Source organism: Neovison vison, chromosome 5 (assembly GCF_020171115.1).
Source record: "Neovison vison isolate M4711 chromosome 5, ASM_NN_V1, whole genome shotgun sequence".
Lineage (NCBI taxonomy): Eukaryota > Metazoa > Chordata > Mammalia > Carnivora > Mustelidae > Neogale > Neogale vison.
The window spans coordinates 158,143,019-158,159,257 of NC_058095.1; the positions used below are offsets into that span (position 1 = coordinate 158,143,019).

Consider the following 16,239-nt stretch of genomic DNA (forward strand, 5'->3'; position numbering starts at 1 on the left):
TTTTTGCCCGAAGTATACACTCAGTTACTGAGGTATACTCAGGAGATCACTGTAAATGTAAATCAGATTTGTTGGTGATACAGACAACAAGGCAAGGCTTTAAAAGACCCTTAGTTGAAATAGCACCTGTTGCTTGACATAAATTTTACCGTGCACAGAATTCCATCGATGGGCATAGGGGAGATACGTATTAAGCTAATACAACATGTTCGGTATCTTTATTCCTTGTGCACTGTAGATGTCTGTGGAGGTGACTTGGCTCTTTGAGATTCTGACCATGTCATCCCTCCGGAGGGATCAGGGGTCATAATCTCATCATCATTTCGCTGCTTTTACTGGAGTTCCCATCTGACCTGAACTTGCCCTCTGTGGCTGCTCTCCTACCCCTGTGCTGATCCACATATGAAACAGGGCCCCTCTTCTTTCCTTCCCCCCAAACAATCCAAGCAATGCTTTGTGGGTGGAGAAGGGTTTGCTGAAGATCAGAGTGCAGGAGAAGGGCTGACAAATGCAGGAATTAGGTTAACCTTGGAGATTAAACATTACTGTTGTCAGAGTTTCCTTCCCAAGCCTGGGGTTACTCATCAGCTACTCCCTCAGCGAGCGCAACCCTCAATCATGAGGCAAAGTCCTGCCCTTCTCTGTACCTAGCGCATCCCCATGCTCCCCCAGTCTCCATCATGCTCTGCTCCTGTTCCCCTACATTGTGAACTATCTGCTTCTCTTACTTGGAAATTCAAATGAAGTCATGCTTCAGCCACTACGAAACTCTGGACCTACTTTTGTCTATCTACAACGTTGTTAATACTCCTCTTTACAGGAGGGCTTTTCTAACCTGGACTTCTGCCACTAGCACATAGAGGAATTAACCGAAGCTTTGAAATTTCAGTCGTTTATTTCTACCTCTTTCCCTCCTGTCTCTACAAAAGGCAGAAAGCAGTAGAGAAACACATTTTCCGTCTGAAATGAATTCTTCTCTCTGTACCCGTCTCCAACAGCAGTCAGAATTGGTCAGTTTGGGTTTAGAATAACATTTTCCCCTATTATATTGAAACTAAAATGGAAACAAACAAACAAAAAAGGCAGAGCGAGGGACCACAAGGAAGTTTACCCAGTTTTGGCCATTTGTTAATAGATCTCATAGGCTTGTACAGCAACTCTCATTTTCTTAAAGATGGGCTGGGCGGAGCTGTCCAGACATCCACGAGGGCAGTCACTAGCCACATATGGCCATTTCGGTTTAAAATTTTTCTAAGATTTTATTTATTTATTCATTTGAGAGAGAGAATGAGTGCACACGAGTGACAGGAGCAGGGCAGGGCGTAGGTGTGGAGAAGGAGAGACAGAAGCAGACTCCTCTCTGAGCAAGGACCCTGACTACTCTGGCCTCCGTCCCAGAACCTAGAGATCACGAGATCATGACCTGAGCCGAAAGCAGACACTTAACTCACTGAGCCACCCAGGTGCCCCTCAGCTTAAATTTTAATTAATTAAATAAAATTAAAAATTCACTTTCTCATTCACACTAGCCCCATTTTAAGTGTTCAATAGTCACATGCAGCTAGTGACTAGTCTATGACATAATATAAAATTACAGAACATTTCCACCAATGTCCAGAAATTTCAACTGGACAGTGCTAGTCTAGATAGAAAAAAAAAAAACAAAAACATATCCCACATGTTGAATAACACATACTAACCTGCATTTAATCTGGGGCCAAAGGTATGGAATTAACCACCATCAAGAAGATTCAGATGTGGGGGTGGGGGGGTGGCCCTGGAGTAGGGGCTGTGGCGGTGCGCGGGGACCCGGCGCGGTGGCTGTGGTGGCTGCAGGACTGACGAGAAACTACCAAAGTTCCTGTGGAAGTAAAGTAGAATTTCATAAGAACATAATGGATGGAGAAGAGAAAACCTATGGTGGGTGTGAAGGCCCTGATGCCATGTATGTCAAATTGATATCTTCGGATGGTCATGAATTTATTGTAAAAAGAGAACATGCACTAACATCCGGAACAATAAAAGCCATGTTGAGTGGCCCAGGTCAGTTTGCTGAGAACGAAACTAATGAAGTCAATTTTAGAGAGATCCCGTCACATGTGCTATCAAAAGTATGCATGTATTTTACCTACAAGGTTCGCTACACTAACAGCTCCACAGAGATTCCTGAATTCCCAATTGCACCTGAAATTGCACTGGAACTGCTGATGGCTGCGAACTTCCTAGATTGTTAAATAAAATAAATTATAATAAACTGTTAACTTTTTTCAGTATTTAATACCTGTAGTTCAGTTAGTAATTTTTTCATATATAGCATGTTGCCTGTGTGCAGTTGAACTTTAAAGTTCATTGCAAAGCAGATTATCTTCTGTTCTTTTGCATAGCAATCAGAGTTGAAATTTGTTTGCTACATCAACAAATTAAGGACATTTTCACAAATTGAGAAATAAACAAATATGCCAATTCGTAGGTGGTTTTGCCTTATCCTTTGGATGTGATTTTTAAAATTAGAGCAGTGGTGAAATAGTAAATACTGAAAGTTAAGCATAAATGAACACATTCTACAGGAAATAATGGGGCTATGTATTTTTGTGTTTTTAGTGTTTTTTTTTAAACCTATTCTGATCTTAAAACTGTTGTTAGCATTACTAGAGATATGCAAATAATTTCATGATAAACATGTTTATAACTTAGCCAGAACATTGATTTTTATAATTGTCAAAGACATAAGAGTTGACATTTCTTATGTGTCTTTTGATAAACTGCAGTATTAAGTGAAAAAAAAAAAAAAAAAAAGAAGATTCAGATGTAAACCATGAGAATAAAGCCTTCTCTGAGATACAATTATCTTTGAATTTCAGAATGCTCACAGAAAAATTTGATTTCTTCACTGCTTTAGAAACTTTCGAAGGAAGGCCCACTAATGACTTAGCTGACATAAATGTTTGTTAAAGTTGAGGGAGGGACATGTAAACTCCACCCTGGTGATCAAGAACATTCATGTCAGAGATCAGGCATAGATTCCTCAATTCACCTCCATCTGAGCTCAGATAAAATATGGCAATCTTACTCAATCCTTACTCTAGTTGGTGTAATGTACATTACAAAGTAGCACATCAGTGCTAGATTTTCATCTTCTGATCAAAGTAATTTTAATGAGGTAATCCAGAGAAATCTCAGGAGTTTTCTACACTTTATTCACAGATTTCAATGTAAGAAATTTCTGACCAAGGTGGGGGGGAGGGGTCACACATTAAAGGAAAAAGTATAATTAATTAAAATGCATTTATAACAAAGTCTACACACATACTCATTGCACTTTACCTGTATTACCTCATTTAAATTCTTGACAATCTCCTCATATAGATATTATAATCCCATTTTATGCATGAAAGCATTAGAGAGATCAAATCATTCTTAAAGGTCACATGCCTCCTAGGTGCAGAGCCATGTTCTCCAAAATGTCTCCTTACTCCACTATGCTCTTTCTAAAATGTAAGACATTTGGGCACTCAGGGAACACACAGAATGGCAACTCTCTGCTATTCATTGAGGTTTAAGACTAACTGATGCCAAACGACAAGGCCAGGCAAGCATTCACTTCAAATCTACTAAAGGGAAACAGAGGGTCCCCTGAATCCCAAGCTTATCAGTAATTGCACATTTGACACTGGGATCCATGGATGGTAACAAGCACCACATCATTCATTCCCTAACCCATTGTCAATAGAAATACACCCTCCACAACCAGTATACCTTGACCTCTACCACATGCAGGACCTGTGCTGGGCACTGCACTAGGCATATGCTAGGGTGTGGTACCTGCTCTCACAGACTTGGTAGGCTACTGGCCATGTAGACTAGATATTTGCACTATGTGGTGCTTTGAGAAGATATTATTGTATTCAGTGAAAGCTTAATATTGGCTGAGGCCTGTTGTATTTATGTGCTTAAAAATATACATAACCACCTCACACCCATTAGAATGGCTACGACCAAAAACACAGAAAATAGTAAGCATTGGCAAGGGTGGGGATGTAAAATGGTGCAAACACTATGGAAAACAATATGGCGACTCCTCAGAAACTAATAATAGAACTATTATATGATCGGGCCATAACCCAAAAAAGTGTCAGAACTAATAAATAAATTCAATGAAGTTGCAGTATACAAAACCAACATACAAAAACCAGTCGCCTATACACTCACAATGAGCTGTCTGAAAACAAATGACAAAACAATCTAATTTACAATAGCATCAAAAACAGTGAAGTACTTAGGAATTTAACCAAGGAGGTGAATAGACTACAGAGAGGGGAATATGAATGATAGAGAATATTGTTAGGAAACCAGTGACATAGGAAGAATATCAGGAAATTTGAACCTATACGAGGGCATGGAAAAGAGACTTTGTAGATGATTAGAAAGTAAAATCAACCAGTGTTACGTGACAAATCAGTAAGAAAAACAAAAAAGAAATAGAATGGTATAAGTGGATGCTCCCTTGGTGTTTTTATTTCTGAAGTTGGACCTTACTGATTTTCATCCTTTCTTCTTTATGTATATGAGAATTTAAGGATATATGTTTCTTATTAAGTATGTTTTTATATCACACAAGTTGTTCGTTTGTTTGGGGCAGAGCAGGAGGGGCAGAGGGAGAGAGAGAGAGAGAGAATCTGAGCGTAAAGTTCAGCACAGAGCTCAGTCTCACGACGGGATCATGACCTGAGCAGAAATGAAGAGTCAGATGCTTAACTGACTGAGCCACCCAGGCGTCCCTACATCACACAAGGTTTTATGTAGTGTATCTATTATCAGTTCGAAGTGATTTCCAATTTCCATTAAAATATCTTTTTTTGAATGTGTTAAAACAGCACATTTATACTTTCAAATGCATAGTACTTTTTAGTTATTTTTATTTCTTATTTTTTCCTGAGTTGCATTGAAGTAAAAAAAAAAACATAATCTGTATAATAACACTTCTTAAGCTATATTGAGACTTGGTCTGCAGCATAGTATGTAGCTCCTTTTTATAAATGTGCTCTGTGGATTTGAAAAAAGAAATATGCATTCTCTAGCTGTTGAGTACAGAATTCTATACATGTCCATTTAATGAGGATTATTCATTGATTGCATTGTTTAAATATTCTATAGCCTTAGTAAATATCTTTCTTCAGCTATCAATCACTATGACAAGGATTTAAAAATATTCCACTAAAGCACTTGTCTTGTGCATTTTTCAGTTCCACGAATTTTCACCCTTACACGTTTTTAAACTATATTGTGGACCTAGTTTGGGATTGCTCTATCTTCTTGCTGAATTGAAAATGTTATCATTGTATTGGACACCTCTTTATTCCTTAAAGCCTGTTTTGTTTGATTTGTTTTTAATTAGTATTTGTCTAAAACATCTTTTTCTATGTTTTCATTTTTCAGACTTTGTCCTTTTATTTGAAGTGCACTATCTGAAAATAACATATAAGTAAGTTTATTTTTAAATTTCGTGTTGAAGCTCGAAACCTCAAGGTAACCCTGGGGGGGGTGCTTTATAATACAATTAGGTCATGCCAGTGAAGCCCTCATGATGGGATTAGTGCCCTCAGGAGAAGAAATATGAAAGAGACAGAGACAGAGAGACCTCTCTATCATGTGAGGTCACCGCAAGAAGGCAGTCATTTGCAAGGTGAGAAGAGGACTCTCACCAGGAAAGGAATCTGCCAGCACCTTGACCTTGGACTTCCAAGCTCAGAACTCTGAGAAATAAACTCCTTTTATTTAAGCCACGTGGTCTGTGGGTATTTTGTCATAACAGCTCAACGGGGCTAAGAGGGCATTTCATCGCCTGTTTGGTGCTAAATTTATTACTGTACTGATCCTGAAGTGTGAGTTTTCAAGAAACAGCAGTATCTTACAGATAAAAGTAAATCACATGTAAATATCTAAATAACATTTTTCAGAATATGAAGGATGAAATTTTTGAAGTAGATCCATTGGTGAATGGTTCCTAATTTAAATTATCTCCTCCTGAATGTTCCAAAGAAAAGAGGCTGAGAAATATACTCTGTGATTCTGGGAACTGATACTTGGTAAATCCTAGCCCAAACTCCCTTTCCTAGATAGTCACAGTGGGCATGATCACAGGACAGATTTTGCAATGTCCTAAAGCAAAGAAATCAGATTATATTGGTGGAATTCTCAAAGTCTCTAAAACTCATTTAACAACTGAAACACCTTTTATTTTCTAATAATAATAACCAAATCTCAAATAAATTTGGAAATTGCTGCCTTAACAGTTTAAAATATTTTTAAAACTCAATAATAAATTCACAAAGAAAGATTTTTAAAGAATTTCTTAGTTTTTTTTCCAAAAATTAATATCAGATTTTGGACAAAACTATTCAGAGGCTGACATATGTTCATTATTTTGTTGGCTCAACTTGTCAGTAAGTCACTTAATCATATCAGTGGTTATTCAAAAGGTTCGTAGCTGAACTAATGAAAAAAGTGAAGTGTTATCCTTCATGTGAGAAAATAGGGATAATAACTCACTATTAGTACAGGGTGAAAGTTGTTTTCACCAGTAGTGACAGATATAATGAATCCATCTACCCTCTCTTTACTCATATGATAAGTGACGGACTTTTCCATAACAGCTGGCTAAAGTTAGGGACAGGAAAAATTCACAGAAACAGGATACAAATAAAACTATCACTTTTTGAATTTTGGATTTTACCAATGCAGTTTAATAATTGAGGGTTTTTAAAGATATGCCTGTATCTAATAGGGTTCAGTTTGCCTATTTATTTCTTAATTTCTAATGCATCAATTATAACATATCTGCAGGACATTTTAAAAATCTCTCATAATTAAGACCTAAATCACACTTATATGTTCAATTGCTAATGTTTCTCCTTAATTTTTCCACTTCTTCTTTTTAATATTCCTTGCTGTTTATAGAGCATTTTTGATGGCTGTCCCCAGTCTGACACTAATTCCAGCCTAGATTAAAATTACGACTTGTTTATATTCATCTTTGTTCAAAAGGAAAATTTTCCACTTAGAAAGAAATTATTTCAGAATGCTGACAAATTTAATATTTTTAATTTTTAATTTAAAAACTCTTGTTAGGTTAATCTGGTAAATGCTAAAATCTTTAGGATAGGTGGGTGTACTTATGAAATAATAAGGGACAGATACCACATTAGATCTAATCACCCTACTCAGGGTTTTACCAGCTCATCCTCACACAAATTTCCTTCTCTAGTGTTACAATTAGATATTACAATTACAATTAGTGTTACAATTAGCAATGACAGTTACCATTTAAAAGGAGCTGTACTCAGTTTCTCTCCATGAATCTATAAAAGCACACTGTGAGGTGGCTTTAATCATTTCCATTCAGGTAATAAAATTGCCATAATTGGCAATTTGTCAGTGAGACATAGAGAGGGGGAAAGTCAGGACTGGTTGCTGTTCTATCTGTTCTTTCTCACCTTTATGCTCCCACATGTGTTATCTCTGTCTACCTTTGTACTTGGAACTCCAGTTGGTTCAACCAAACACTGTGAAGCCTACATCTTACTTAACAACATGTTTCTTTACCAAGAAAGTGTATAATTGTGAAGCCAGTATCCAGGAGATGAAGAAAATCCAACGTGTTAAGACCAGTATTTGTACCATTTCTCCTTCAGAGGCATCTGACAATTCTAGAGACAAACGTCTACAAACATTGTAGATGAGAGGCTCAACGTTGAGCAGAATTCTCAAGAGACTCAAAAGCCAAAGGGTTCACCGGCAATGAACAATTCAAAAAGGAAATAAAGAAAACAATTATATTTATAGTAGTACCCAGAGGAATAGCACATGTATGTGTATATATAAATTTAATCAAGAAAGTAGAAGACTTATACTCTGAAAATTACTGAAAGAAAGTAAAGAAGACCTAAATAAATGGAAAGACATCCCATGTTCATGTATTCAAAGATTTAATATTGTTAAGAAATCAATACTACCCAAAGCAATCTACAGATTCAGTGAAATACCTATCAGAATTCCAATGGCCTTTTTTTTTCTGTTGCACAAATGAAAAATCTGACCCTTATATTCATATGGAAGTACAAGAACTTACAATGGACAAAACCATCTTGAGAAAGAAGATTGAAGTTGAAGTTCTACATCTCCCAATTTCAACATTAAGTATAAAGCTGTAATAATTAAGACGGTGTGACATTGGCATGAGAATAGGCACATAGAACAATGCAAAAAAAATTGGGAGTCCAGAAACAACTTCATACATTTATGGCCAATTGATTTTCTTTTCTTTTCTTTTCTTTTCTTTTTAAATTTATTTATTTATTTTAGAGAGGGGGTGGGGAGAAGCAGACGGAGAGAGAGTTCCAAGCTGACTTCACCCTGAGCACAGAGTCCAACAAGGGGCTTGATCCCACCATCCTGAGATCACAGTCTAAGCCAAAACCAAAAGTCAGACACTTAACTGACTGTACCATCTGGGTGCCCGTGGCAGATTGTTTCACAACAAAGATATCCATACTAATCAGTGGGGAAAGAATAGACTCTTCAACAGTGGGTGCTGGGACAACAGGATAACCATAGGCAAAGGGATGAAATTGTACCCCTACTCACACAACACAGAAAAATTAAATCAGACGGATCAATGAAGTAAATATAAGAGCTAAAATCAGAAAACTCTCAGACAAAAACAGAACAGTAAATTTTCATGACCTTGGATTTGCAAAGCACTCTTAGATGTGACATCATAAGTGCAAGCAACAAAAGAGAAAATAGATTGGACTGCATAAAAATTAGAAACTTCTGTGCATAAAAGAACAGTAGAAAGAAGGTGAGGGGTGCCTGGGTGGCTCAGTGGGTTAAAGCCTCTCCCTTCGGCTCAGGTCATGATCCCAGGGTCCTGGGATCAAGCCCCGCATTGGGCTCCAGCTCAGCAGGGAGACTGCTTCCCTCTCTCTCTCTGCCTGGCTCTCTGGCTACTTGTGATCTCTCTCTTTGTCAAATAAATAAATAAAATATTTTTTAAAAAGAAGAAAGAAGGTAAAAAGGGATTTCGCATAATGGGATAAAATATTTGCAAACTGTATTATATCTGATGATGGTCTGAAATTCAGACTATATAAAAATACTTAAACTAAACACAGTGATTCCAATAATTCCCATCTCCTACTATTTCCACTTTTGTTTCATACCCTCCACTTGATAGAGACCTTAGCCCAATGACTTGTGCCTAATATATATAACATGGCAAAAGTGATGTAAGCCAGTCATAAAAAGACAAATGTATTATTCTACTCATATGAAATGTCTAAAAACAGTCAAAATTATAGAAAGAGAAAGTAGAAGAGTGCTTACCAAGAGCTGGAGAATTAACATTTAACAGGTATATAGAGTTTCAATATTGCAAGATGAAAAAGTCCTAGAGATGTGTAACAACACAACAATGTGAATATACTAAATACTGCTGAACTACACTCTTAAAAATTGTTACGATGATAATTTTATGTTATTTTTTTTTACCATTTTAAGTGTCCTATTGAAACTGATGGGATGTCACTTCCACTAAGGTTAAAGAAGACGGAGATTTCTATCTTGCTGTTATTTTTTCTCTATTGCCTTCTCAGCAGGCATGCTTTGATGAAGCAATCTGCCATCTTGGAGCAGCCCACATAGCAGCAATCATGAGCCAGGTTAAAAGTAGATTCTCCCCCAGCTGGATTTTGACATGACTACAGTCCCAGCTGATACCTTCATGGAAGCCTGTGAGAGACCCTGAACCAAAGGATCCAGGTAAGCCACACCCAAATTTCTGACCCACAGAAACTGTGAGATAATAAATGTTGTTGTTTTAAACATCTAAGTTTGGGGTTATTTATTTTTTGGTAGCCAGCAGATAGATAACAAAGATAAGAGAGTCAATTAAAATCCAGGGGGGGGGCATCTGGGTGGCTCAGTGGGTTAAGCCTCTGCCTTCGGCTCAGGTCATGATCCCAGAGTCCTGGGATCGAGCCCGGCATAGGGCTCTCTGCTCAGCAGGGAACCTGCTTCCTCCTCTCTCTGCCTGCCTCTCTGCCTACTTGTGATGTCTGTCTGTCAAATAAATAAAATCTTTTAAAAAAAATCCAGTGGGGTTTTATCTTTGAAACCACTTATTTGATTCTAAAATTTATATGGGAATGTAACATACCAAGTATAGACAATTTTAAAGAACAACAAAGCTGGACAATTTGTACCATTGCATATTAAAGCCTTTCATGAAGATACAGAAATAGAAAGTATGGAATGGTGCAAGGAGAGATAAACCCGATTATGGAACTGTCGAGTCCAGAAAAAGAACCACACACATAAAACCAACTTCTTGATGACATAGGCAACTTTGTAATGTACAAGGAAAAGGATGATTGTTTCAATAAACAGTGCTGGGTCAACTGGACATATATAAGAAAAAATTAATTTGACACCTATCTCTACATGGATCTATAATCCAATAGGTTTTTGTGAACTAGTGGGAGAATTGTAAACCTAAAGATTAAACAATAAACTTTGAAGGAAAAACATCAGGGAATATCTTCATGATACTTTCTTATGTATCTATTTCTTGAACACATTTCTAAGGTGCTGGAAATATTCTATTCCTTGATCTGAGTGCTGGCTACACAGTTGTATTTGATTTGTGAAAATTCACAAAGCTACCCACACTTATGGTATATGCATTTTTCTATATGACTTTGAGAAATAGATACAAGAATTTAAAAAAAAAAACTCAAGAAAAAAAAATAATTGGGAGTAAATCTAACCAAATGTTTTCAAAACTCCAAACACTTTTGAGAAAAATTCAAAGACCTAAACAAATGGGGTTGGGGAGGATATGCCAGGTTATGAACTGAAGAACAATACTAAAGATTTTAATTCTATACAAACTGACATACAGATTCATCCTAAACCAACCACTGATAGGTTTTTTTTTAGCATGAACTGATCATTGAATTTTAATATTTTCATAGAAATGCAGAGGGCCAAGAATAGTTAAAGCAATATTAAAGAGTAAGAATAAAGTGGTAGAAATTGCCTAACTACATATGAAAACATACTATAAAACTCTAGTAATTAAGACAGAGTGGTATTGACATGAGGACAGATAAATATAGCATTGGGACAGAGTAGAGTCCAGCAATACATCCACACATATATGGATTCTTGATTTTTAATATATGTGGCATGGCAGAACGGTAGGAGAAGACAACCTTTTTTTCCCCCCTTTGGAAAAGACAATCTTGTCAATAAATGATTCTGGGTCAATTGGATATCTATATGGAAAATAAAATTAAACTTGTTCACAACTTCAAACTATATATAAATGTAAATCTTAGAAGAATTTAGGTCTAACTATGAAAAGCAAAACAATAAAACTTCAAGATCTTAGTATAGAAACCCTTTCTTTAAGTGGGACACAGAAAAGATTTTTTCTTCAAATATTTATCTAAATTCTAGTTAGTTACCATCCCATGCAATATTGGTTTCAGGAGTCGAATTCAGTGATTCATCACTTACATACAACATCTAGTACTCAACAGGACAAGTGCCCTCCTGAATACCCAACCCCCACCCGCATCCCTCTATAAACCCTTGGTTTGTCCTCTATCCTTAAGGGTCTCTTATGGTCTGTTTCCCTCTCTCATTCTCTCCCTTCCAATATGCTCATCCATTTTGTTTCTTAAATTCCACATATGAGTGAAACCATATGGTATTTGTCTTTCTCTGACTAACTTATTTCGCTTAGCATAAAACCCTCTAGTTCCTTCCACATCATTGTGAATGGCAAAATTTCATTCTTGTTGATGGCTGAGTAAGATTCCAGTGTGTGTATATATACCACATCTTCTTTCTCCATTCAACAGTCAATGGATATTTTAGCTCTCTCTAAAGTTTGGCTATGGTTGATAATGTTGCTATAAACATCAGGGCGTATGTACCCCCTTTGAATCTCTATTTTTATACCTTTGGGTAAATACCTAGTAATGCAACTGCTGTATCATAGGGTGGTTCTATTTTTAAGTGACACAGAAAATACTAACCAAGATGGAAAGGCTGATAAACTGAACCCCATCAAAATAAAGAAAATGTTTATCAAAAGACATCAAGACAGTGCAAATTGGAGGAACATAGAGAGAACAGATATATGGAAAACAAGACTAATAAAGTTTTCATATGCAGAATCTGTAAAGAATACCTTCAAATTCATAAGAAAAAACAATCCAACAGAAAAATCATGAGAAAAATCATGAGAATATCCTGTCAATACACATATGAAAAGATGTCTAACCTCATTCATAATTATGGAAAAGCAAGTTAAAAATATAATGACATAGTACACACACTAGGCTTTAAGTACAATGTCTGGCAATCCCAAGTGTGGACAAGTTTGTGGAAGGAGATGACAAACACAACTAGTGGAGGAAATGTAATTGGTACAAGCTCTTTGCATCAATTGAGATACATTGTGACTCAGCCAACAGGAACAGGTGCAGATGTAATAAATAAATGTACAAAATATTTATTATAGTAATAGTTGTATTAGACCCCAGACTGGAAACAATCCAGATATCTATCTACAGTAGAGAGTATAGAAAATCTCTGAAAATTCATACGATGGAAAATTTTACATCAATTGAAAAAGAATGAAATCCCACTAAATGCAACAATAGGCTTAGGAACTAAAATCATAATGCTGAGTAAAAGAAGCCAGACATGAAAGAATACAGACTGTGTGTTTCCTCTTACATGCATTTCAAAACTATTCAAATATGGGACCAGTGGACGGGAGAAAGGTAGTAATGTTGAAGGGGGATTGCAGGGTGGTGGCGGAGGGGGTCCTTCTGAAGTGCTGGATATTTTCTATGGTCTGAGCTTGCTCAAGGTTACATGGGTGTCGGACCTCACTGAAGTGTATTTTATCATCTGTGTACTCTTTTTCTATGTGTATTTCAATTTAGAAGTTAAAAAAAATTTTCAATTAATTAAAAAAATAATCTCTGTACCTGAATCTTAACTGTGGCCCTAAGAAGATTCCTGTCTTTTTCCTGATACGTGGCTCATGTCCTATCATATGCCAGCATTCACCAGCTCTTATGCCCCCTCCTGAGATCTGCTCTCAGTCTCGGATGGCTGCCATTTTGACTCAGCCTTAGCCTTTCTCCCCATCCACCTCCAGTGGCCCCACCAGGCCTAGATCCCTCCACAGTGTGAGACACCACAGCTGATCCTTTCCTCAGAGTGAAAGAGGACACAGTTACAACGTCTGTCTTATCCACTTTGTACATGCCTATCTCCCTCAGGACAGCAGAAGCTCCCCAGCAAAAGAAACTGCTTTCCTCATGTTTGTATGCAGCAGATCCCCAGCACAGGGCCCGGCAGGCAACAGACATTCAAGAAGGGGAGAAGGATGCTACCTTGATAATGTATTTGACAAAACATATACCAGTGTCAGAAGAACAGAAAGGGTAGTAGAGAGCAGACCAGAGGAGAGGGATGCTTTTATGCTCCTGGTTCTGAACAAAATGGGTTTGATTACATATATCTGAAAGCCTTCAATGTTTTGTTTTGTTTCCCCTGATTTTGCCTACACTTGACTTCAAACATCCTTCTGCCAAGTTCTAACTAAGGTACATTTCTCTATAATTATCTGATTACCAGAGAGATTAATAAACCTTTTCAGCTTGGCTCATAAATCACAGAGTTTTACAAGTGGGAGATTTTCAAAGAAGAGGCAAAATCTCATTGCTTAGTCACTCTATTGTCTACTTGAATCAGTTTTAGAATCTAACAGCACTTCATGTTCAAAGGCATATAAAAGTACTGACTTACTTTGAGATGAACATTATGTTCTAATGACCAAAAGTGATAAATATTGTATTGAATGAAAGTAAGACAAGCCCAGTATTTCAAAAGACTATAAATCTTTATGTTTTCCCCAAATGAAAATACACTCCTATTTTATTACCAGAGAACAATTTGAAAGCTTTAAACTACTAAAGAGACTAAGTAATACTATGTCTGGTGAAAGAACGTGGATATTATAGTACCCAGCAGGCTTATGGCTTGGAGAAGTTGGTATTCAAGAAAGGCAGAGTGGGTGTCAGATTCAACTGAGAACCAAGAGGAGAGACCACCAGCGGTTGCCCAATGTAGCACCAGATTGGGAAATCCTAGGGAAGCCTCTAAGGACAGTAACCAAAGACTATTCACCTGAGAAAGTTGGTATGTTTATTAGACAAAAAGCAGTGGCTGCTATATTCTACTGTTTGAATCCTTTTTCAGCAATCCAGACTGAATGACATCTTACTGCTTACCATCTGAACCACCTAGAAAGTTAAATTTAGTTAGGAACCCTCCTCTTAGCTCACCCCATCATTCCCTTCCCTACTCTTACATTTTTTGGCAATACTAAAGAAAATTCTATAAGAACTTGCACTAAGGCCTTTTTGAACCTAATAGTTCTCATTTCAGTGGTGGCATCACAGAACAAATCGCACGCGTAGTCAATCAGCTCTAGAATTGCCTCCAGATGCCTTTCCAAAATTCATAGCTAATTTTGCAGAAAGAAGGCCTACCACTATCTTAAACTTGTATGAAAAAAAGAAGAATATAAAATATATCACAGCGACACAAGGGAAGAACAGATTTACTTTCCTTAATTCTAATTCAAAAAAATAAAATCCCTGGGAAGAACTCTGACTTGGGTCATGCACCCATCTTTGAGGACAAGGACTGAAGACTATATGGTTGGCAGTTCCCACTATAATAAAAGTTTTCAAGTCAGAAGAGCAATTGGCTCTCCCCTCAAAAAGGCATGCTATTCCCAGAAAAGACCAAAAATAGATTTGTTCCATAAACGCATGTTGCAGGGTTTGAGGGATATAATTAATAAATCCTTCTTGAATTGTCTCTGAGTTTGTAAGTGATTAAGAGATAAATGCAGGTATTCAATGAGAAGAGATGAAATCACCTGTGTTTAGGCTGAATTAGAGGGAATTTCAGATCTACAGCCAGTAGTTACCTTATATCTGACCCCATGTCTAGAGCTTGGGATTACAAACCCAGTGGAGAGTTTGGATCTTCAAAGCAGATTTGCCAACCCAAAATAGCTGCCTCCCACCAACAAACCTCACAGTGAAGACAGAAATAAATGTTTTATGTAAGGATGTTATCATTGTATGAGCAGCATATAAATGTAAAGATGGATATTTATAAAGAAATGTCATTCATGCACTCAATAAACATATGAGGAATATCTCCTATGTGCCAGGCACTGTTCTTGGTTCTTGGAACACAAAAATGAACCAGTCAAAGACTCCTGCTCCTGTAGAACTTAATTCCTAGGAATAAAACAGAGACTGAAGGATATGAAAGAGAGAAAGAACATACTAGAAACAACAATCGCTAGATAGCAAAGAATAAATAAATAGAGTAAAATTAACTTGTTAAAATTCATATCATGAGTTTAGGAGCACACAGTATCAAATAAACAAATACTGGGAAAAGAAAAGTTGGAGAATTTGACATCTCTCAGACCACTAGGGAAGAGAATTTTTCAGTAAAGGAAGCCAAGGCGCATAATTAGAAAAAGGCATGTAAGAATCTTCATGTTGGGTGTCATACTAGTCAGAGTTCAACCAGCGAAGCAGGACCAGTAGGAGATAAATATTAAGAGATTGGTTGAAATGAATTTGCTTCTGTGCCTATAGGAGCCACCAAGGCAAGTCTGAAATCCATGGGGAGGGCTGACCTGAAGGGGGCACGAGCTCAATCTCCACTTCACAGGCAGGATTTCTTCTGAGAAGCCTCAGCTCTGCTTTTAGGATATTTCAGTGGATTGAATCAAGCCCACCCAGATTATCTAGAAAAATCGTCCTTCCTTAAAAATTAACTGATTATGGACTTTACATCTACAAAATACCTTCACTACAACACCTTAACTAATGTTTGATTGAGTAACTGGGAAGGGAGCCTTGCCAAGTTGACATGTAAAAGTGGCCATTGCAGGTGTGAACATTTAAAAAACAAAAACAAAAACAAACAAACAAACAAACCAAAAAAAAAAAAAAAAACCCTTCTTCATCAATGACTGAGAGAGAGAGAAATAGTTCATGAACAGAACAGATGAAGCCCACTCCCCAACCAGGTGAAAGGGCTACCTATATGTCTACTGTG

At 37.1% G+C, this 16,239-nt stretch overlaps 1 protein-coding gene across 1 annotated transcript; it reads left to right on the forward strand.

Annotated features, from left to right (window-relative positions):
- The first annotated feature begins 1,772 nt into the window (after positions 1 to 1,772).
- On the forward strand, positions 1,773 to 2,469 carry LOC122907893 (elongin-C). The gene has a single exon (XM_044250695.1). The coding sequence runs from the start codon at positions 1,896 to 1,898 to the stop codon at positions 2,232 to 2,234; it is 339 nt and encodes a 112-aa protein (XP_044106630.1). The 5' UTR covers positions 1,773 to 1,895; the 3' UTR covers positions 2,235 to 2,469.
- The last annotated feature ends 13,770 nt before the right edge of the window (positions 2,470 to 16,239 follow it).

What these genes read in the sequence shown, in the direction of transcription:
- LOC122907893 (XM_044250695.1), top strand. Translation starts at nt 1,896, where the DNA reads ATGGATGGAGAAGAGAAAACCTATGGTGGGTGTGAAGGCCCTGATGCC.